This window comes from Rhinopithecus roxellana, chromosome 15 (genome assembly GCF_007565055.1).
Source record: "Rhinopithecus roxellana isolate Shanxi Qingling chromosome 15, ASM756505v1, whole genome shotgun sequence".
In the NCBI taxonomy this organism is placed as follows: domain Eukaryota; kingdom Metazoa; phylum Chordata; class Mammalia; order Primates; family Cercopithecidae; genus Rhinopithecus; species Rhinopithecus roxellana.
The window spans coordinates 17606454-17629797 of NC_044563.1; the positions used below are offsets into that span (position 1 = coordinate 17606454).

Genomic DNA, 23344 nt, shown 5'->3' on the forward strand with positions numbered 1-23344 from the left:
GGCCTCCCAAAGTTCTGGGATTACAGGCGTGAGCCACTGCATCCAGCCATTGATAAAGAATTCTACCAACTGCAGATTAAGGATCAGTGGTTGCCTAAGGATGAGTATTAAGGAGTGGCTAAAAGGAGGCATGAAGAAACTTTTGGGAACTATTGGGGTTCACTATTTTGTTTTTGGTGATGGTTTTACCGTACATAAGTATGTTAAATCGTATTGTATACTTTCAACATATTGTTTGTTGAGAGCTACAACTCAGCTATTTTTATTTATCTATTTTGAGATGGAGTCTCACTCTGCTGCCCAGGATGGGATGCAGTGGTGCAATAAAACAAAACGTTTCTATGAGAAAATATAGGAGAATATCTTCATGATTTGCAGATCAGCAAAAATTTATTTTCTTTTCTCTTAATTTTAATAATTAATCTTTCGTTTGATGGTTAGCACTTTTTTATGTTCAAAAAAATAATGTTTTTCCCGGGTTCAAGTGATTCTCTTGCCTAAGCCTCCCGAGCAGCTGGGATTAGAGGTGTGCACAACCACGCCTGGCTAATTTTTGTATTTTTTGGTAGAGACAAGGTTTCGCCATGTTGGCCAGGATGGTCTCAAATTCCTGACCTCAAGTGAACTGCCTGCCTCAGCTTCCCAAAGTGCATCAAAGCTATTTTTAATATGGAAATAAAGAGCACCCAGATGAGAACAAGCAAAGGCTGTTCAGAGCAAAAGAGTCAGCTGTTACCATTTGCATTTGGCAGAGACTCAGAAGCGGACAGAGGAATGGGAAAGCTTTATAGTTGGGGGGGAAAGCGGAAGGTTTCAGGTTTGCCCTAATTGGAGGCTCCTGGCATAGGGCAGTGAGAGGCAGCCTGACTAGAAGCAGAGCATGCTGTGTGATTGGTTAGGAGGTGCATATTTGGCTTTCTTCAGTTGGTCCTAAGTTGGAGGCCATGGGGACCAAAATGGTAGGGTATTAAGTCCTAGCTCTTTCGGGCCAGTGGTTTTTTGTTTTCATTTTTAATTTATGATTGGTACATAATAATTATACATATCTGTGGGGTTCATGTTTTGATGCATGTCTAAATTGTATCGTGACCTATTCAGGATAATTAGCATATTCGTCACCTTAAACATTTATTGTTTCTTTGTGATGAGAACATTTAAAAACCTCTTTTTGGCTGGGCGAGGTGGCTCATGTCTGTAATCCCAGCACTTTGGGAGGCTGAGGCAGGTGAATTGCTTGAGTCCGGGAGTTCAAAACCAGCCTAGCCAACGTGGCATAACCCTGTCTCTACTAAAAATACAAAAATCAACTGGGCAAGATGGCGCAAGCCTGTAATCCCAGCTACTCAGGGAGGCTAAGGCACCAGAATCGCTTGAACCCAGGAATCAGAGGTTGCAGTAAGCCAATATCGCACCATTGCACTCCAGCCGGGGTGACAGAGCGTTTTGTTTGTTTGTCAAAAAATAAAACAAAACAAAAAAACCTCTCTTTTGCTATTTTGAAATATACATTATTGTTAACTCTAGTCATTCAGCTATGATGTAGAACATCAGAACTTAATCTTCCTCTCTAACTGTGGACTTGTACCTGTTGACAAATTTCTCACCGTCATTCTACACCCTACTTCCCCATCCTCTGGTAACTCCTGTTCTACTCTCTACTACTTTAATAACAACATCTTAGATTCCACATGAGTGAGATCATGCAGTATTTGTCTTTCCATGCTTAGCTTATTTCACTTAACATAATGCTCTCCAGGTTCATTCATGTTGCTGCAAATGACAGGATTTTACTCTTTTTCTGTTGGTAATTTCCATGATACATATATTCCTTTTTTTTTTTTTTTTTTTTGAGACAGAGTCTCACTCTGTCACCCAAGCTGGAGTGCAATGTTGTGGTATTGGCAACTTCTGCCTCCCGAGTTCAAGCCATTCTCCTGCCTCAGCCTTCCAAGTAGCCTTGTCTACAGGTGTGTGCCACCACAGTTGGCTAATTTTTTTTTTTTTTTTTTGAGAAGGAGTCTCAGGGGCCGGGCACGGTGGCTCAAGCCTGTAATCCCAGCACTTTGGGAGGCCGAGATGGGTGGATCACGAGGTCAGGAGATCAAGACCATCCTGGCTAACATGGTGAAACCCCGTCTCTACTAAAAAAAAAAAATACAAAAAAATTAGCCGGACGTGGTGGCGGGCGCCTGTAGTCCCATCTACTCCAGAGGCTGAGGCGGGAGAATGGCGTGAACCCGGGAGGCGGAGCTTGCAGTGAGCTGAGATCCAGCCACTGCACTCCAGCCTGGGCGACACAGCGAGACTTCGTCTCAAAAACAAAAAAAAAAAAAAAAAAGAGAAGGAGTCTCACTCTGTTGCTCTGGCTGGAGTGCAGTGGTGCGATCTCGGCTCACTGCAACCTCTGCCTCCTGGGTTCAAGTGATTCTCCTGCCTCGGCCTCCCGAGTAGCTGGGACTACAGGCGCCCGCCACCATGTCTGGCTAATTTTTTGTATTTTTAGTAGAGAAGGGGTTTTACTCTGTTGGCCAGGCTGATCTCTAACTCCTGACCTCATGATCCGCCTGCCTTGGCCTCCCAAAGTGCTGGGATTATAGGCGTGAGCCACCACGCCTGGCTTCCACATTTTCCTTATCTTCGTTGTCAGACATTTAGGGTGATTCTATATCTTGGCTATTGTGAATTGAGCCTATTGTTATAGTGGTTATTGTTGGCTTCCTGGACTCGTTGCTAGAGATAGTCTGACTTCATTAGTGTAGATAGTAGGATGGCTTCTTGTGCTGGTTGCTTCAGATTGTGGGTCAGAATTCTGTCCTTTTTTTTTTTTTTTTTTTTTTTTTTTAGACGGAGTCTCGCTCTGTCTCCCGGGCTGGAGTGCAGTGGCCGGATCTCAGCTCACTGCAAGCTCCACCTCCCGGGTTTACGCCATTCTCCTGCCTCAGCCTCCCGAGTAGCTGGGACTACAGGCACCAGCCACCGCGCCCGGCTAGCTTTTTGTATTTTTTTTAGTAGAGACGGGGTTTCACCATGTTAGCCAGGATGGTCTCGAACTCCTGACCTCGTGATCCGCCCGTCTCGGCCTCCCAAAGTGCTGGGATTACAGGCTTGAGCCACCGCGCCCGGCCAGAATTCTGTCTTTATATATATATTGTTTAGCTGTAACTGTAATAGGTCCATTGTTCATTTTGTGCAGCGAGTATGCCAAAACACTGGATTGCAACAGAGAAAGAGGTTTAATTGTAGGGCTACCCAAAGAGGAAACGGGGAAGCCTCAAATCCGCCTCCCCGGGGAGTTTGGGGGTAGAGTTTGAATTTAAGAGTTCGAGAGTGGTCTGAAGTGTGGAGATCATTGATTGGTCAGAGTATGCAGGGTAAAGTCATGGCACAGAGAGATGAAGAAGCTATATTCTTACACTGGTTTGGTTTCTCTGTGGGGGTCTTTAAACTGTTTGGTGTCAGCTATTCTGCTGTACTTCAGGATCTGCTTATGCAATTATTATTTTTTTTTTTTTGATAGGGTCTTGCTCTGTCAACCAGGTTGGAGTGTAGTAGCACAATCTCGGCTCACTGCAATCTCTGCCTCCCAGGGTCAAGTGATCCTCCTATCTCAGCCTCCTGAGTAACTGGGACTACCATGCCCTGCTAATTTTTATATTTTTTTTTCTTTTCTTTTTTTTTTTTTTTTTAGTAACAGGCTTAATTCATTTTATTTTTCTTATATAAAAAGCCTATGTTGTAGCCACAGCTGGAGCCTGGGTCCGCTGCACGGAGACTCTGGTGTGGGTCTTGACAAGGTGGTCAGTGAATTCCTGATAGGGATACTTGGTAAACACAGTCTCCTTCCAGAGGTCGGGGTCAGGTAGCTGTAGGTCTTAGAGATGGCATCAAAGGTGGCCTTGGCGAAGTTGCCCAGTGTGGCAGTGCAGCCCCGGGCTGAGGTGTAGCAGTCATCAATACCAGCCATCATGAGCAGCTTCTTGGGCACAGGCGCTGAGAGGATGCCAGTGCCCCTGGGTGCAGGGATGAGGCGTACCAGCACAGAGCCGCAGCGGCCTGTCACCTTGCAAGGGACGGTGTGGGGCTTGCCGATCTTGTTCCCCCAGTAGCCTCTGCGCACTGGGACAATGGAGAGTTTGGCCAGGATGATGGCCCCACGGATGGCGGTGGCCATCTCCTTGGAGCACTTAACACCCAGGCCGACGTGGCCATTGTAGTCCCCGATAGCAACAAAGGCCTGAACCTGGTGCGCTGGCCAGCACGGGTCTGCTTCTGCGCCGGCATAATCTTCAAAACCTCGTCTTTGAGAGAGGCCCCCAAGAAAAAGTCAATGATCTCAGATTCCTTAATGGGCAGAGAGAAGAGGTAGATCTCCTCCAGGGACTTGATCTTCATGTCCTTGACCAAGTGGCCCAGCTTGGTGACGGGCATCCACTCCTTATCCTCGGCCTTGCCTCCGCGAGCTCCACGGCCTCGGCCCCGACTGCGTACACGGCCGTGATCCCGGCCCCGGATACCACTGCCGAAACCTCCGCGGAAGCCACCGGGGTTCCCCATCCCAGGGCCACCAGGGCCTCCAGGCCCCCCCGCTGCACCGGCGTCATCCGCCATTTGGTGTTTTCTCGGAGAAGAAGAATATATATATATTTTTTCTAGAGATGGTGATTCACCATGTTGCCCAGGCTGGTCTCGAACTTTTGGACTGAAGTGATTCTTCCACCTTGGCCCCCCAAAGTACTGGGATTACAGGCATAAGCCACTGTGCCTGTGTACTTAAGCAATTCTTAAACAAAAGTCTTATGATTCTAACATCAGGGAGCCTAGCTATAGAACAGTAGGGATGCAAACGGTTACAAGGAAGTGGGTCAAAGTGCAGCCTGATTAATGGTTAATTATATTTCTGTCCAGAATTCTTGTTAATCTAAGAATGGCTTCATAGCCGTTGTCTGTTAGTATATTCAGTCTCTTTTTAAAAAATGAAGGCCGGGCGCGGTGGCTCAAGCCTGTAATCCCAGCACTTTGGGAGGCCGAGACGGGCGGATCACGAGGTCAGGAGATCGAGACCATCCTGGCTAACACGGTGAAACCCCATCTCTACTAAAAAATACAAAAAACGGCCAGGCGTGATGGCTCAAGCCTGTAATCCCAGCACTTTGGGAAGCCGAGACGGGCGGATCACGAGGTCAGGAGTTCGAGACCATCCTGGCTAACATGGTGAAACCCCGTCTCTACTAAAAAAATACAAAAAACTAGCCGGGTGAGGTGGTGGGCGCCTGTAGTCCCAGCTACTCGGGAGGCTGAGGCAGGAGAATGGCCTAAACCCGGGAGGCGGAGCTTGCAGTGAGCTGAGATCCGGCCACTGTGCTCCAGCCTGGGCAACAGAGTGAGACTCCGTCTCAAAAAAAAAAAAAAGAAAAATAGGTCAGGCGCAGTGACTCACGCCTGTAATCCCAGATGGTCAGGAGATCGAGACCATCCTGGCAAACACAGTGAAACCCCATCTCTACTAAAAATACAAAAAAAAAATAGCTGGGCATGGTGGCGGGCACCTGTGGTCCCAGCTACTCGGGAGGCTGAGGCCGGAGAATGGTGTGAACCCAGTGGGGTGGAGCTTGCAGTGAGTGGGGATCACGCCACTGCACTCCAGCCTGGGCGACAGAGCGAGACTCTGTCTCAAAAATAAATAAATAAATAAATAAAAATAAATTAAAAATAGGTTCCATCAGAAAGGCAAGCCACCACTGGGAGAAGATATTTGCAGTATGTATATCCAACGAAGTACTTGTATCCAGAATATATGTTTAAAACTCCAGTAAGAAAAAGAAAACCCAGTGGTAAAAATGGGCAAAAGGCTTAAACTAGCACTTCACAAAAGAGGATATCTTAGCTGTAGCCTGTGGTTCCAGCTACTTGAAGGCCGAGGCAGGAGGATCGCCTGAGCCTGGATGATTGAGGCCGCAGTGAGCTATGATCATGCCACTGCACTCCAGCCTAGGCAACAGAGCAATATTTTGTCTCACAAAATTAAAAAATACAGTAATAAAATAGGATATCCAAATTGCTAATAAGCATATGAAAAGGTGCTAATAGGGGAAATTTCAGTCATCAGGGAAATGCAGATTAGATGAGATACTACCAGATACTACTATCTTTACCAGAATGGCTGAAATTAAAGAGTAAGTATTACCAAGTGGTATATAGATTTATAGCAGCTGGAACACTCAAACACTGCTGCTGGGACTGTGAACTGGTACAGATACTTTAAACCTTTCTGGCAGTGTCTATTTAAGCTAAACATATGTACCGTATACTCAGTGACCCACCATTAACATTCCTGGCTTTGCCTCTGATAGCAGTGAATGTTTACATCCACCAAAAGACATATACAAAAATATGATAGCTAAAAACAGGAAACAACCCAAATGTTTATCATCAGTAGAATTTTATTTATTTGTTTATTTATTTAAGACGGAGTCTTGCTCCATTTCCCAGGCTGGAGTGCAGTGGCGTGATCTCAGCTCACTACAACTTCTGTCTCCTGGGTTCAAGCAGTTCTCTGCCTCAGCCTCCTGGGTAGCTGGGATTGCAGCCAATTTTTGTGTTTTTAGTAGAGAAGGGGTTTCACCGTCTTGGCCAGGCTGATCTTGAACTCCTGACCGCGTGATCCACCCGCCTCGGCGTCCGAAAGTGCTGGGATTACAGGCGTGAGCCACTGTTCCCAGCCTAGAATTTATTTTTAATATTATGTTATATTCATGAGATAGGGTACTATGAAGCAATGAAAAAGAATAAGCTGCTGCTACATCCAACAGTATAGATGAATTGTATTACAGACATAATGTTGAATAAAAGCCCCACACAAGAGAGTTACTATTATTGATTATATTTGTAAGAATTTCAAAACAGCCCAAACTAATCTGTGGTGATAGAGATCAGTAATTATTTCCTTTTGGTGGATTTATAGACTGAGAGGGGTGTAATGGAGCCTTCCAGAATATTGGATATGTTCTATAACTGCATCTGGATTGTGGTTATATGGGTGTATACATATAAAAATATTTATTGACCTGTACACCCAAGATTTGTGCATTTCAATGCATCTAAGTTACACCTGAATTTGTTTTTTCTTTTTTTTTTTTGAGACAGAGTTTTACTCCTGTTGCCCAGGCTGGAGTGCAGTGGAGCAGCCATGGCTCACTGCAGCCTTGACCTCCAGGGCTCAGGCCATTCTCCCACATCATCCTCCCGAGTAGCTGGGACTACAGGCATGCGCCACCATGCCTGGCTAAATTTTTTTGTATTTTAAGTAGAGACAGGTTGTGCCATGTTGTCCAGGCTGGTCTCCAACTCCTGGTCTAAAGTGATCCACCTGCCTCAACCTCCCAAACTGTTGGGATTACAGGTGTGCGCCACCGTCCCCGGCCAAAAAAAAATTTAACATGTACACATTATTTCCTCTTTCAGTTCTCCTTTTGTTTGTTCTTTTCCTTAAAATCTTTTCCCAATCTGGCTTCCCTGTTTTTGTTAAATGAAACTCTAACCTCTCAGTTATCCACATTTAAAACTCTGCCACTCCTTTATCCTGTTTCTTAAGTCAGTCATTAAATCTTATCAACTCTTCCTTGTTTTTTTATTTTTGTGGGGTTTTTTTTTTGTTTGATTTTTGTTTTTTGTTTTTTGGTTTTTTTTTGAGATGGAGTCTCACTCTGCCACCCAGGCTGGAGTGCAGTGGCGCAGTCTGGGCCCACTGCAACCTCTGCCTCCCGGGTTCAAGCAATTCTCTTGCCTTAGCCTCCCGAATAGCTGGTATTACAGGTGTGTGCCACCACGCCCAGCTAATTTTTGCATTTTTAGTAGAGACCGGGTTTCACCGTGTTGGCCAGGCTGATCTCAGACTCCCAACCTCAGGTGATCCACCCGCCTTGGCCTTCCAAAGTGCTGGGATAACAGGCGTGAGCCACCACGCCTGGCCTTCAGCTTCTCTAAAATTTCGCCCAATCATGCCTGTGCTAGAGTTTTGGCCTTGATCACAATCCTTAATTAAAATTGCCAAGGACTTAACTGATTTCCCCACTTTTCATACTCAAAAGTGTTCTGCATTATGCCCATAAAGCTGTCTTTCTATTTTTTTTTTTTTTTTTTTTGAGAGAGAGTCTAGCTCTTTTGCCCAGGCTGTAGTGCAGTGGCGCGATCTTGGCTCACTGCAAGCTCCGCCTCCCGCGCTCACGCCATTCTCCTGCCTCAGCCTCCCGAGTAGCAGGGACTACAGGCGCCCGCCACCTCGCCCGGCTAATTTTTGTATTTTTAGTAGAGTCGGGATTTCACCATGTTAGTCAGGATGGTCTCGATCTCCTGACCTCGCGATCCACCCGCCTTGGTCTCCCAAAGTGCTGGGATTACAGGCGTGAGCCACTGTGCCCGGCCAAAGCTGTCTTTCTGAAGCAACATTCAGGATGTTGTTACCACTCTGGTTGTGTCACGTCCTCTTGTCAAAAGCCTTGGGTGAGCTCCCTTGTCTTCTACACTAGGTGCAGATCTGGCTTCTAGATGCTGATTGTATTCAAGATGCTCATGGTCTGACCCCAACACTGTATTACTTCCTGTGAACAAAAGTTCTCTGCAAAGGAATTTGGGGGAAAGAGACTTTATCCCAGTGAACAGTTTGCAAACTGGCAGAACAAAGGGAGGGGTGCAGGTTTTATAGTGCCTGGGTTCAGAGTCAGTTCTATTTATGCAAAGGAAGGATTGAAACTTGCTTAGTTCTGGTTGGTCAGCATAGCCGAGTTCTGATTGGTTGATACAGCTGAGCCCTGAACCAGAAAGGGTGAGTTTCCAAGCCCAAAACCAGAAGTCTCTCAGACATTTGTTTCAGACGGCTGATTGAGGGAGTTCAGGGGTTGGGGGTTGGGGGTTCTTGCCCAATTTAGCTTGGGATCAACAGCTCCAACATGTTCGGCTTGATTATAAAAAGGGAGGTCCTGTGCTACTTTTATACATGTTTTTGAGAACAAAGCGTACATGACTACTTGGTCCCCCAGCTATGGCCATCTTGTTCTGTTTTAAACATGGCACACCGCTCAGCTGCGGGAGTCCATTTTATCTGCTGGCCCAGGACGTCCATTAACATTTTCCATCTATACTTAATCCTTTGGAAAACTGGAATACTTATTATTTCTAAACCTAATTTGCTCTCTGTTGTTTATGCCTCTTTGTTCATGCTTGTCTCTCTCTAAATGCATCCTTTCTATCATCTCAAATCATTTCAACCTGGGAGGGCCTTTGTTTTTTTTCTTTTTAAAATATGAGATGGGGTCTCACCATGTTGGTCTTGCCCAAGCTGGTCCAGATTCCATGGCTCAAGCAGTCCTCCTGCCTTGGCCTCCCAATGTGTTGGGATTACAGGCATGACCCATAGCGGCCAGCCAGGGAGGGCATTTATGGTGTGTTTCGTGAAATCCATGAATCCCCATGAAATTATATGCAAACATTCCTGTATGTATATATTTTTCTGGAGAAAGGGCTTTTGTCAATAGATTCTCAAAAGCCCGTAACTCCCCAAAGTTAAATTGATTTAGTGGACTTTGAAGGAAGATAAATTAACTCGTGTGTTTAGCAAAGTTTATGTCTCATTAAAATGTAGTCCTAAATCTGCTGGATGATGAAATAATTTTGAATGGATAATTTTATTTAAAGCTTAAAGTTTCAGAATCAGGTAAAATGTTCTCATTCATTTTTTAGGTTCCTAGATATAAGTCTTTGTGAAATCTATTTTCCTCAAGAGATAGTATCTCAGTGTTTTTCACTTTGGTATCTTTAGTTAAAGGAAATTTTTTTTCCTCCCACTCCCACATGATTATTCCTAGGCTAGTAGACAATACCATCTCTGTATGCTTTGATGTATCAATGCCTTTTTAAAGATATTAGTCATGTTGTTTTCACTTTTTTTTTTTTTTTTTTTTTAGATTCCTATAGGCAATGGAAACTGATCTCAATTCCCAGGACAGAAAGGATCTGGACAAGTTTATTAAATTTTTTGCCCTCAAGGTAATATGTCCATTCTCGTGAGCCCAGAAGTGTTAGAAATAACTTCCGTGCTTCTGCCTTTTGCGAACAACTCTCTTTGGAAAGTAGCATAACAGCTTGCAGCTTGCCCATTTTAAGGGATACTTCTGTCTGTTGTCAACCAAACTGTGAGGTATGGGGGCGGTATTGGGGGTGTAGCTAAAATGTAGCTTCCAATTTTCTACAGCTACTTGTTCAAAAAAAAAAAATTTTTTTTTTTTGCAAGACTGCAGAAATGTCAAATTGCTATGCCAGGTTATTGGCACAGTATGTTCCCTTTGGGTGGGAACAAAGACCGTCAGCCGGAATGGGCAGCATTTCGGACATCTTTCCTTAAGTTTCAACTAATCCTGAAATGTTCAAATTTTATATATTCTTCCTTTCCTGGTAAATGGGGAATTAAAATTGAATTTTGAATCCCATATTTTCCTAAATCTAAAAATCATTTCCACCTATGTCACTCCTCTCAACCATTGCCATGCTAGAACAATCCATGTAGTTGATTTTAGTTGTGAAATTATGTGGAAGACTTTTGCCATATGGGCCAAATGGTATGAATAATTGTGGAATTTTTGTTTTAAATCTACCATGGGGTTGTAAGTTTGTGGCAGTGAATATTTAAAACCACAATTGGACTCGTTTCTTTATGAACATCATAGCCACTATGCTCAGCTTTCCTTCTGCCGTATGAGAATATTACAGTTTCCAAGCCTCAACCTGTAATTCCTTTCGTTGGTTGACACTATACCTTCAGGATGTTTATAAAGTTGTTTTTTGTATGTAATGTTTTTTCTGTCTGTTCTCAAAAATTAAAAGTATACTGTTTCCCAAAGTATACTTATGGTTAATTGGCATCGTTTAAACCCTGTATTGGGAGGATTTTAACCCTGATCAGGAGCCAGATTAGTTTGTTAAGACTTTTCATCATTTTGGGATTTTTTTTTTTTTTTTCAGACTGTGCAAGTGATTGTCCAGGCTCGTCTTGGTGAAAAGATTTGCACTCGTTCATCTTCTTCTCCAACGGGTTCAGATTGGGTAAAATTCTATTATTTACTAAGGTGTATACTGTAGTGTTTGTCACAAGGAATGAATGTAAAGTTCTCAAGTGCAATAATAAGTAATACCATTTATATTATTATAAATAACATTAAAATATCTAATTCCATTTGATCCATTTACTTGAAAAGGATATTCTTATTGTATGTTAATCCTGAATTTATTTGGTTCTTAACTTTCTGCTATGATAGATGAAAAGCTCAGTCCTTGGAAGACAAAAATTGTATCTTGGCCAATTTTTGTAATGATAATTACCTTTTTCAACTTGAGATTTGTGGCTTTGATGCAGTATTATCCCTTATGGGGAAGGGAGAAGTGAATGAATTGTCTTTCTTAATCAGCCACAGCAATACCTGCATTACCCAACATACACTAATTTCTGTTTTCATGATGTTCCTGTGAGTGTTTCATGCAAAAGTCCCTTTTGTTTTCCAGTTCAACTTAGCAATCAAAGACATCCCAGAGGTTACACATGAAGCAAAGAAGGCACTGGCAGGGCAACTGCCTGCGGTCGGGAGGTCTATGTGTGTGGAAATTTCACTTAAGACTTCTGAGGTAAGGCTATGGCCAGGTTGGTGTCTTCATTTAGCACTCAAGGCTCCTCCTCTGAGTCCAATTCATTTCTCAGTCTTATTCCTGCCCTTTCCTCTCTGATGTGCTTATCATTCTCTGAGGGGGTCATGGTTTTTTTTTTGTTTGTTTGTTTGATTATTTGTTTTTGAGACTGAGTCTCGGTCTATTGCTCAGGCTGCAGTGCAGTGGAGCGATCTCGGCTCACTGCAACCTCTGCCTCCCGGGTTCAAGTGATTGTCCTGCCTCAGCCTCCTGAGTAGCTGGGATTACAGGTACGCGCCACCACGCCTGGCTGATTTTTGTATTTTTAGTAGAGACGAGGTTTCACCGTGTTGGTCAGACTGGTCTCGAATTCCTGACCTTGTGATTCTCCTGCCTTGGCCTCCCAAAGTGCTGGGATTACAAGAGTGAGCCACCGCACCCGCCCTGTTTTTTGTTTTTATTTTATTTTATTTTTTGAGACAGAGTTTCACTCTTGATGCCCAGGCTGGAGTGCAGTGGCATGATCTTGACTCGCTGCAGCCTTCACTTCCTGGATTCAAGCGATTCTCCTGCTTCAGCCTCCCAAGTGACTTGGATTACAGGCGCCTGCCACCATGCCTGGCTAATTTTTGTATTTTTACTAGAGGCAGGGTTTCGCCGTTTTGACCAGACTGGTCTTGAACTCCTGACCTCCGGTGACCCGCCCACTTTCTGCCTCCTAAAGTGTTGGGATTACAGGTGTGAGCCACTGCACCCGGCCTGTTTTGTTTTTTGAGACAGGGTCTTGCTTAGTTACCCAGGCTGGAGTAAGTGGCACAATCATGGCTCATTGCAGCCTCAACCTCCTAGGCTCAAACAATCCTCCCACCTCAGCCTCCTGAGTAGTTGAGACTATAGGCATGCACCACCATGCCCAGCTAGTTTTTGTATTTTTTGTAGAGATGGGGTGTCACCATGTTGCCCAGGCTGGTCTCAAACTCCTGAGCTCAAGCGATCCGCCTGCCTCAGTCTGTCAGAGTGCTGAGATTATAGGGATCATGGTTTTTGAACTTATTATTCCAACCACTTGATATAGGCTCTTTACCCTCTTGTTCGCATGACATACTTCTGCTCATCCTTCAAGAGTCATGTGCTCTAGAAACTTTCCCCCTTTTAGTGGGAGATAAAACTGCAGTCTTTACTTAGACTTCCTATGGTGCTTTGTTTATATTTGTTTCTACTTGCTGGGTGGTGGTGGTGGTTGCTTTTTGGTTTTTTTTTTTTTTTTTTTTTTTGAGACAGAGTCTTGCTCTGTTGCCTAGCTTGGAGTACAGTGGCATGATCTCAGCTCACGGCAACCTCCACCTCCCGTGTTCAAGCAATTCTCGTGCCTCAGCTTCCCAAGTAGCTGGGGTTACAGGTGTGTGCCACCATGCCCGGCTATTTTTTGTATTTTTTGTAGAGACGGGGTTTTACTATGTTGGCCAGACTGGTCTCAAACTCCTGACTTCAGGTGATCCACCTGCCTGGGCCTCCCAAAGTGCTAAGATTACAGGCCTGAGCCACCATGCCCAGCCTGCTGTTGTTTTGAGACTGGGTCTCACTCTATCACCCAGGCTGGAGTTCAGTGGTGCAGTCATGGCTCACTGCAGCCTCAAATTCCTGGGTTCAAGGGATCCTCCCACCTCAGCCTTTCTGAGTAGCTGGGAGTACAGGCATGCACCACCACACACGGCTAATGTTTAAAAAAAAATAAAAAATTTTGTAGAGACAGGGTCTCCCTGTACTGCCCAGGCTGGAGTGCAGTTCTGCTTATAGCTCACTGCAGCTTCAAACTCCTGGCCTCAACTGATCCTCCTGCCTCACACTCCCAAAGTGCCGGGATTATAGGAGTGAGCCACTTTGCCCAGCCAGTATTATGAGTTTTAAAAAATGTGTTTGCTTGCCTTATTTCACATTAGGATTGATGCAGATACTGTTTCAATGTATTTTCACCAATAGATTGTAAGGCTGTATGGTATAATTAAAGGTAAATAGAATTTGGAGCTACACGGAGCCAAGTTCAATCCCAGCCGAGTGACTTTAGCTAAATTACTTAACCCCACCCCCACTAGCACTTTTTTTTTTTTCTGCTCTGTTGCCTAGGCTGGAGTGTAGTGGCATGATCTTGGCTCACTGCAACCTTCCCCTCCCTGGTTCAAGCAATTCTCCTACCTCAGCCTCCCAAGTAGCTGGGATTACAGGCACCCGCCACCACGCCCAGCTAATTTTTGTATTTTTAGTAGAAACGGGGTTTCACCATGTTGGCGAGGATGGTCTCTATCTCTTAACCTCGCGATTCGCCCACCTCTGCCTCCCAGAGTGCTGGGATTACAGGCATGAGCCACCACGCCCAGCTAATTTTTGTATTTTTAGTAGAGACGGGGGTTTCACCATATTGGTCAGGCTGGTCTTGAACTCCTGACCTCAGATGGTCCACCTGCCTCGGCCTCCAAAAGTGCTGGGTTTACAGGCTTGAGCCACTGTGCCTTGCTCTAAAAGATTTTTTTTTTTTTTTTTTTTTTGAGGTGGAGTCTTGCTCTGTCGCCCAGGCTGGAGTGCAGTGGCCGGATCTCAGCTCACTGCAAGCTCCGCCTCCCGGGTTCCCGCCATTCTCCTGCCTCAGCCTCCCAAGTAGCTGGGACTACAGGCGCCCGCCACCTCGCCTGGCTAGTTTTTGTATTTTTAGTAGAGACGGGGTTTCACTGTGTTCGCCAGGATGGTCTCGATCTCCTGACCTTGTGATCCGCCCGTCTCAGCCTCCCAAAGTGCTGGGATTACAGGCTTGAGCCACCGCGCCCAGCCAAAGATTTTTAACTAAAGAACTTGTTAAGGTAGCAAGCTTTCCTAAACTGTAGTTATCACCTAAAAGTATTCCTCCTGGAATTGGAGGGAAAGGCTCTTCCCCTCATTTAAAATGTGTTCGCCTTTCTGAAGAGCAGTTTGGAAATACATATCAAAAGTCTTAAAAGCATGTATACTCGCTCTTTGACCTAGCAATTCTTTTTTTTTTTTGACATGGAGTCTTGCTCTGTCACCAGACTGGAGTGCAGTGGCGTGGCCTTGGCTCACTGCAATCCTTGCCTTACGGGTTCAAGTGATTGCCCTGCCTCAGCCTCCCTAGTAGCTGGGATTACAGGCACGCACCACCACACCCGGCTAATTTTTTGTATTTTAGTAGAGATGGGGTTTCACCATGTTGGCCAGGATGGCCTTGATCTCCTGACCTCATGGTCTGCTGGCCTCGGCCTCCCCAAGTGCTGGGATTACAAGCGTGAACCACCATGCCCGGCCCAGCAATTGTAATTCTGAAAATTTTCTGAAAGAAATTGAGTTTGTTGGAAAAGTTTTAGTCTCAAGGTTGTTTATCACTAATGTTTGCAGTAATGAAAATTAGAAACAACCTTTATGTTCAAACTGAGATGAAGATACAAAAACCAAAACTAAAGAAACAACCTTGGCTGGGCGCTGTGGCTCACGCCTGTCATCCCAGCACTTTGGGAGTTCAAGGCGGGTGCATCACGAGACCAGGAGATCGAGACCATCCTGGCTAACACGTGAAACCCCGTCTCTACTAAAAATACAAAAAATTAGCCAGCTGTGGTGGCGGGTGCCTGTAGTCCCAGCTACTTGGGAGGCTGAGGCAGGAGAATGGCATGAACCTGGGAGACGGAGCTTGCATTGAGCCCAGATTACGCCACTGTACTCCAGCCTGGGCGACAGAGTGAGACTGTCTTAAAAAAAAAAACCTTTATGTCCAAGAATTGGAGGACTGGTTGGATAAAATGATAGTCATATGGTGGGATACTGCAGAACCATTTTAAATGATTTAGAATTTTTAATTATAAGGAAAATTCCATGAAGTATTTATTAAGAAAAAGAAAGTCCTCAAAGTAGTATATAGACTGTGATTGCCCTTTTATTTAGAGAAGAGACTGGTTTGATTATAAGTTGATATCTCTTTTTTTCTCTTTGCTTATCTATACCTTTTAATATTTTTATAGTGACTAATGCTTTGAAATTAAAAATTTTTAAAACAAATATTTTAAATTTGTCCTTTCTACAGGGAGATTCCATGGAGCTGGAAATATGGTGTCTTGAAATGAATGAAAAGTAAGTGCTGCATCTTAGGGTCCTTGGTTGTGGTTGCTGAGGATAAATTAGATGACATCATGTGAAAAGCAGGGCTTTGTTTTCAGAGTCAGGGAGGGCATTCTGACCACTTAACAAAGCCAATAGTTCTGTGCTACAATTTGCTTCATGCTTGGCTTCCAGCCTAGACACAGAGATGACCTTCAGAGGGAACATCAGTCCAGAGAGACTCAGATACTACAGGGAAAGGAGCAGCAGAGAAAGCTGAAAAGGCTTTGTTGTTTTCCCAGAGTACAGCTAGTTCTCTGATTAAATCCCTTGCGAGCTCTTGTAATATGACTACTCTGTTTTGTCTGTTTTCTGTGTGGTAGCCATCCAATAAGATTTCCCCTCCCTGCTCCTTTTTACAGACTGTATGGGTCATGGATTGGAAATGCATGTTATTTCTTTCCCCCGTTTTCTTCTTTCAAGGCAGATTAGCTTACCTCCTGTCTGAAGCTTCAGTTTTCAACAAGAGTGTATAGGAAAATTGAGGAAATATCAACACATCAAAAGAAAAATCTTAGTGATAAGTATATGTGGTGGACATTAATTTTCTTTATTGAATAAATGCAGTTGCCAGGTTATGGCCCAAAATTTTAGAGCCAAGCTGACTTTTCTCCAGACTTCTGTTAGATTATCAAGATAGACAGCTCACAGGATAGTACGTGTTTGCACCTTCAGTGTATATAATTGCAGTATTTATTTATTTATATGTTTTCAGATGTGCTGCTTTGTTTCTAAAAAAATAAAGTACTTTGAAGCTAGAAAAAAATATATTGGGTGCCTTTTGGTGCTCATTTCCCTGTGTCTAGTACATGAGAAAGTAAAACATTGACTTAACCTCAATCATCTGTTGATAAAGGTGTAATTAGAGTTCTCTGATGAGTTCAGAGCATGTCTTAATAATAAATTTGGTCTTGTGTAGTTCCAGCGCTTAATAGGAGAATGCTGACCGTGTCTTTGTGCCTGGCAGGTGTGATAAAGAAATCAAAGTTTCCTACACGGTGTACAACAGACTGTCATTGCTGCTGAAGTCTCTTCTTGCTATAACTAGGGTGACACCAGCCTATAGGCTCTCCAGAAAACAAGGGCATGAATATGTCATATTATACAGGTAAACAGCATAGATGGTCATCTTGATTCACTCATCAGTCTCCTCACTTTGCACATTGTCTAGCATTTAGATATTCTGTGATGATGTTTTGGACAGTTGGTTGGTTTGTTGGATTATTGATGCTGTTGCTTTCATATGATCGCTATCCAGCCTTCCTTATGAACCTTACCCTTCCAAAGCCACCAGGTTTATTATCCTTTTCTATATGCACAATCATGATTCCTGTGGAATGGATGTTGAGGTCCTAGTGATAAACATCTTAGAGCTAGGGAAGGAAGTCAAGACTTTATTTTATTTTATTTTATTTTATTTTATTTTATTTATTTATTTATTTATTTATTTTTGAGACGGAGTCTTGCTCTGTCGCCCAAGCTAGAGTGCAATGGCACGATCTTGGCTCACTGCAGCCTCTGCCTCCCGAGTTCAAGCGATTATCCTGCCTCAGCCTCCTGAGTAGCTGGGACTACAGGCACCCTCCACCATGCCCAGCTAATTTTGGTATTTTTAGTAGAGACGGGGTTTCACCATACTGGCCAGGCTGGTCTCGAACTCCTTACCTTGTGATCCGCCTGCCTCGGCCTCCCAAAGTGCTGGGATTACAGGCGTGAGGCACAGCGTCCAGCCTGGAAGTCAAGACTTTAAAAAAACAGTCTATACTGGGAAGATTCCACAGTTTTCTGTATTCCAGGGTTAAATTAAAACTTTGTCTAACAAACTGCTAACTCAGTTTAAGTTGTTAATTAGTTGTCTGTGGATATAAAGAACTAGTCAACAGAGTATTTTCCTTGGAGCATTTCACCTCAGCATATTTATTGAGTGCCTTTTTAGTGCAAGCATTGTGCTAGGAGCACTGAAGAACTGTACAGAGGCCCAGCACTAGAGGTGGTTCTAATGTAGTGAGGGAAACAGTTTGATACATGTATAATTATTTTTAAAAAGCAGGATTTGAAAATTGCAAACCAGAATCAGGAAAAAAGGGTACTGAGAGAATATAGAAAGATAAAGTTTATTCTGGTTGGTAAACAGTGCAGGTCTTATGGAGGAAGTGGCATTCAAGCTGGCCCATTAGGGAAAGAGAATTTGAACTGGTAGAAGTGAGGGAGAATAATTATTCCAGATGGAGAGTTCAGCAGCTAGCTAGGCACAGAAGTGGAGGGCAGGGTAAGAGCTCTGCTCAGATTGTCAGATGAACCAGAGTGGTGGAGTAGAGGGTATGTAGCAAAGTGTGAGAGAAGAACTTGGAATGCTGGGGTCCCAAATCTACCAAAGATGCCTTTCTTTTGTACTTAGTGATGAGCCGTTGGTTTTAGCCTTTGCCTTACATGTATAGTGCTGATTTTTAGATAAATAGTATAGCGAGACAGAGGGACCAAAGGAGGAGAGACTTAACTAGTTCTGTTGAAACAATTCAGTACCAGAGAATACTTGTCATTTCCTTTAACTTTCTTAGCAATATCCTAGCAAGCCTAACCATGTCTACTTTTCTAGGCCTGTAATAAATTTTTGTTGTCTTCTCTCTAGTCTTCTTCTGGTTTCAAGTTGTTGTATTTGAAAATTGCTAGACTTTTATTCAGATTTACTAGAAAGATACTACTAAAATCATCGGCTTAGTTACCTAGAACTGCTAGTCCTTTTCATACCAGTGTTTAAAGTGTTCCTTTATCATGTATCTCTGGAGTAATCATTATTGCTCACAGGGACTGGGTGCATGCCTGTAATCCCAGCACTTTGAGAGGCTGAGGTGGGTGGTCACTTGAGGATAGGAGTTCGAGACAAGCCTGGCCAACATAGTGAAACACTGTCTCTACCAAAAATAAAAAAATTAGCTGGGCAAGGTGGCACGCTCCTGTAATCCCAGTTACTCGGGGGGCTGAGGCACAAGAATCGCTTGAACCCAGGAGGCGGAGGTTGCAGGGAACCAAGATCACACCACTGCACTCCAGCCTGGGTGACAGAGCAATACTGTATCTCAAAAAAACCCAAACTAGTACTTCTCACAAGATGTTGATCATTTAGGAGTGCTTTTGGATACAAATAAGTGTAGCTTAGATCCAGAGAGGTCGGTGATCTCAGAGGAGGTAGACTTGGCGTTTCCCCTTGCTTTTTATACTGTTGTTAGAAGGTTAACAGCCTGATACCATTAAAGAATAGTCTTGACCAGATGTAATGGCTCACGCCTGTATTCCCAGCACTTTGGGAGGGCAAGGCAGGAGGATCACCTGAGGTCAGGAGTTAGAGACCAGTCTGGGCAACATAGTGATTCCTTGTCTCTACTAAAAATTTAAAAAATTAGCCAGGTGTGGTGGTTCGCACCTGTAGTCCCAGCTACTCAGGAGGCTGAGGGAGGATTGCTTGGGTCCCTTCGAAGGTCAAGGCTTCAATGAGCCATGATCACAACACTGCACTCCAGCCTGGGTGACAGAGCGAGACCCTGTCTCAAAAAAATACACATAGCCAAGAAAAGGTTTAGCAAATTTTAAGCACTGTATCAGTATTTACATGAATAGTGAATGCCTAAGTCTCAACTTTTCGTTAAAGAGTATTTATGTAGCAAGATCTCTTTTACCAACACTTTATTAACATTGTTCCTGTATTACTTTATGGCAGGAGTCACTAAACTATGGTTAGCCGACCATCTGCTTGTTTTTATAGTTTTTTTAAGACACAGCCATCCCCTTTGTTTGCATATTGTCTATGGCTACTTTTGCAATACAACAGAAAGCTGAGTAGTTGTTATAGCCTATACGGCCCACAGTCTTAAAATATTTACTATTTGGTCCTTTACAGAAAGGTTTGCTGATCCCTGCTTTTTAGTATCTTTTGTCTGTCTTATGTGTAGTACTTTTGTGCTTTGTATTTCAGATATTTATATACATTTCGTTTCTTTTCTTTTTTTTTTTCTTTTTTTTTTAAGGTGGAGTCTTGCTCTGTCACCTAGGCTGGAGTGCAGTGGCACGATCTTGGCTCGCTGAACTTCCACCGCCTGGGTTCAAGTGATTCTCGTGCCTCAGCCTTCCAAGTAGCTGGGATTATAGGCATGTACCACCACGCCTGGCTAATTTTTGTATTTTCAGTGGAGATGGGGTTTCACCATGCTGGCCAGGCTGGTCTTGAACTCCTGACCTCAAGTGAACTGCCCACCTCGGCTTCCCAGAGTGCTGGGATTACAGGCGTGAGCCACCACGTCCGGCTACATTTCTTTTCTTTCATACAAGACTGTAGTCTGTAAGACCTAGGATTCAGATTTATCCTTATTTCATTCCTGACTTCTTTTTTTTTTTTTTTTGTTGAGACGGAGTCTCGCTCTGTCGCCCAGGCTGGAGTGCAGTGGCCGGATCTCAGCTCACTGCAAGCTCCGCCTCCCGGGTTTACACCATTCTCCTGCCTCAGCCTCCCGAGTAGCTGGGACTACAGGCGCCTGCCACCTCACCCGGCTAGGTTTTTGTATTTTTTTTTTTTTTTAGTAGAGACGGGGTTTCACCGTGTTAGCCAGAAGGGTCTCGATCTCCTGACCTCGTGATCCACCCGTCTCGGCCTCCCAAAGTGCTGGGATTACAGGCTTCAGCCACCGCGCCCAACCTCATTCCTGACTTCTAACCATGCAGCTTCTTCATACATTGTTGGAGCTTAGTATTTATTGAGTAAACCCATGTATATATTTTAATTTTTAACAGTATTACTTGAAAAATATAAAATAGATTTTAGGTATTTTGAATTCAAACTTTTTGCCAATATAGACTGGCCTGTCCAGGGAGAATCATAGGAAGGTTCCACTATGTTTATGGTTTTTTTTTGTTTTGTTTTGTTTTTCAGAATAGTCTTACCTAGTTAATTATTCCATGGTGGAAAAGATTTTCTGCTTTGTTAAGCCATCTACTTAGAGATTTCTTCATGGCCAGGCACAGTGGGCTCACACCTGTAATCGCAGCACTTTGGGAGGCTGAGGTGGGAGGATTGCTTGAGCCCAGGAGTTTAAGACCAGCCTGGGCCACATGGCAAGACCTCATCACTACTATTTTTAAAATGATATATATATATATGTAAAAGAGAGCATCGCACAACTAAAGACCACTTACCAAACTCTGGTACATTCTGCTCAAGTATGGTGGCTCATGCCTGTGATCCCAGCACTTTGGGAGACTGAAGTGGGAGAATAATTTGAGGCCAGGACCAGGGGCAGTGGCTCACGCCTATAATCCCAGCACTTTGGGAGGCTGAGGTGGGAGGATTGCTTGAGCTCAGGAGTTCGATACCAGCCTGGGCAACACACCGAGACCCTGTCTATACTAGAAATAAAAAAAAATAGCTGGGTGAGGTGGCACGTGCCTGTAGTCCCAGCTACTTAGGAGGCTGAGGCGAGAGGACCTCTTGAGCCCAGGAGGTCAGGGCTGCAGTGAGCAGTGATCATACCACTGTACTCCAGCATGGGCAACAGGCTGAGACCCTGTCTCAAAAAAAACAGTTGAGGCCAGGAGTTTGCGACCAGCCTGGGCAACATAGTTAGACCCTGTCTCTACCAAAAAATTATTTTTAAAAAAACGCAAAAAACAGGCCAGGTGTGGTGGCTCACACCTGTAATCCCAGCACTTTGGGAGGCTAAGGCAGGTGTATCATTGAGCTCAGGAGTTAAGACCAGCCTGGGCAACATGGTGAAACTCTGTCTCTACCAAAAATACAAAAATTAGCCAGGCATGGTAGCGCACACCTGTAGTGCCAGCCACTTGGGAGGCTGAGGCACAAGAATCGCTTGAACCCGGGAGGTGGAGGTTGCAGTGAGCCAAGATGGTGCCATTGCACTCCAGCCTGGGAGACAGAGCGAGACACTGTCTCAAAAAAAAAAAAAAACAGGGCCAGGCATGATGGCTCACACCTGTAATCCCAGCATTTTGGGAGGCCGAGACGGGCAGATCACGAGGTCAGGAGATCGAGACCATCGTAGCTAACACTGTGAAACCCCGTCTCTACTTAAAATACAAAAAATTAGCCGGGCGTGGCAACAGGTGCCTGTAGTCGCAGCTACTCTGGAGACTTGAGGCAGGAGAATGGCATGAACCCAGGAGGCGGAGCTTGCAGTGAGCTGAGATCGCGCCACTGCACTCCAGCCTGGATGATGGAGCAAGACTCCTTCTCAAAAAAAAAAGAAAAAAAAAGACAAAGAACAGTAGCCGGGCGTGGTGGCATACGTCTATAATCCCAGCTACTTGGGAGGCTGAGGCAGGAGAATCGCTTGAACCCAGGAGGCTGGAGGTTGCAGTGAGCTGAGATCATGCCACTGCACTCCAGCCTGGGTGACAGAGCAAGACTCCGTCTCAAAAAAAAAGCCTTCTAGTAGCAATCCTTGACCTGTTGGCCACTTTTTTAAATATATTCTTTATTTCTCAGTAGGTGTAATTTTAAAGTATGTTTTAGTAGCAGAGAGAAGAAACTTAAATAGCAATTTCCACTTAATTATTATTTTCCTCATTTCTTTTTTTGAGACAAGGTCTCACTCCTTTTGCCCAGGCTGGAATGCAGTGGTGCAATCTTGGCTCACTGCAGCGTCGACTTCCTGGGCTGAAGTGATCCTCCCACCTCAGCCTCCCGGGTATCTGGGACTACAGGCATGCACCACCACACCCAGCAAAATCATTTTTTGTAGATGCAGGGTCTTGCTATGTTGCCCAGACGGGTCTTGAACTCCTGGCCTCAAGTGATCCTCCCAAAGTGCTGAGATCACAAGCATGAGCCACTGTGCCTGGCCTTATTTTCCTTGTTTTTTAACCAACCCACTCTGTATGCATCTCCATACCTGTAGTTTAATTGAAGTAGTAGAAATTATTAATGCTCCATCAGGAGAGTTATTTGAGCAGACGAGTAAGGAAGGCTTTGTTTTGTTTATTTTGTTTCTAGGTGTTTTGGCTATAGGGGCCCCTAGGAGTAAAGAATCACGTAACATTTCTTATTTTTTCTTGCATACAGAATATATTTTGGGGAAGTTCAGCTGAATGGCTTAGGAGAAGGTATGTATCAAGGTTGAAAAACATTCTTAGTGTTCAGAGCTCGCCTGACTTCAGAGATGAGCTTTGTTTCTGCTTGTTATAATATGTAGATTGTCATCTTAATATGCATAATACAAGTAAAGAAAAGATGAGAATGCAGGTAGGTGGTCCAGGTTACCCCGATCTGCCAGGGGTAACCAAATAATTTTTCCCAAAGTTCCAGGAACTCAGTTTTCTTTCTTACTCTTTATAAAACTGTATATTTTCCTAATTTTCTACAATGAGGCTGTTAAATGTTTCTGGTGAACACCAAGAATTTTGAAAAATTGGAAATGAAATCAAGAAAATCAGGAAAGCTTTGTTGAAAGTGTCACTTGCAGAGCCCTGGCTCTTTACTTAGCTGTGGAGTGGCAGCTTGGGTGGAAGGCAG

General features: G+C 44.1%; 1 protein-coding gene and 1 pseudogene across 8 annotated transcripts in view; one reads left to right on the plus strand and one right to left on the minus strand.

Annotated features, from left to right (window-relative positions):
- The window catches only part of ATG13 (autophagy related 13), a 62184-nt gene that overhangs the window by 20151 nt on the left and 18689 nt on the right, over nt 1-23344 (plus strand). For all 8 annotated transcript variants that reach the window (XR_748814.2, XR_748813.1, XM_030918450.1 and 5 more), the window contains 6 exons: nt 9960-10041; nt 11014-11094; nt 11551-11670; nt 15755-15801; nt 16796-16936; nt 22895-22935. Coding sequence is in view for 6 of the 8 variants with exons in the window: in XM_030918450.1 (XP_030774310.1) it covers nt 9973-10041; nt 11014-11094; nt 11551-11670; nt 15755-15801; nt 16796-16936; nt 22895-22935 (499 nt within the window). In the remaining 2 variants the exon portion in view is untranslated. The remainder of the gene's footprint in view (nt 1-9959; nt 10042-11013; nt 11095-11550; nt 11671-15754; nt 15802-16795; nt 16937-22894; nt 22936-23344) is intronic.
- LOC115893624 lies at nt 3729-4608 on the minus strand (annotated as a pseudogene).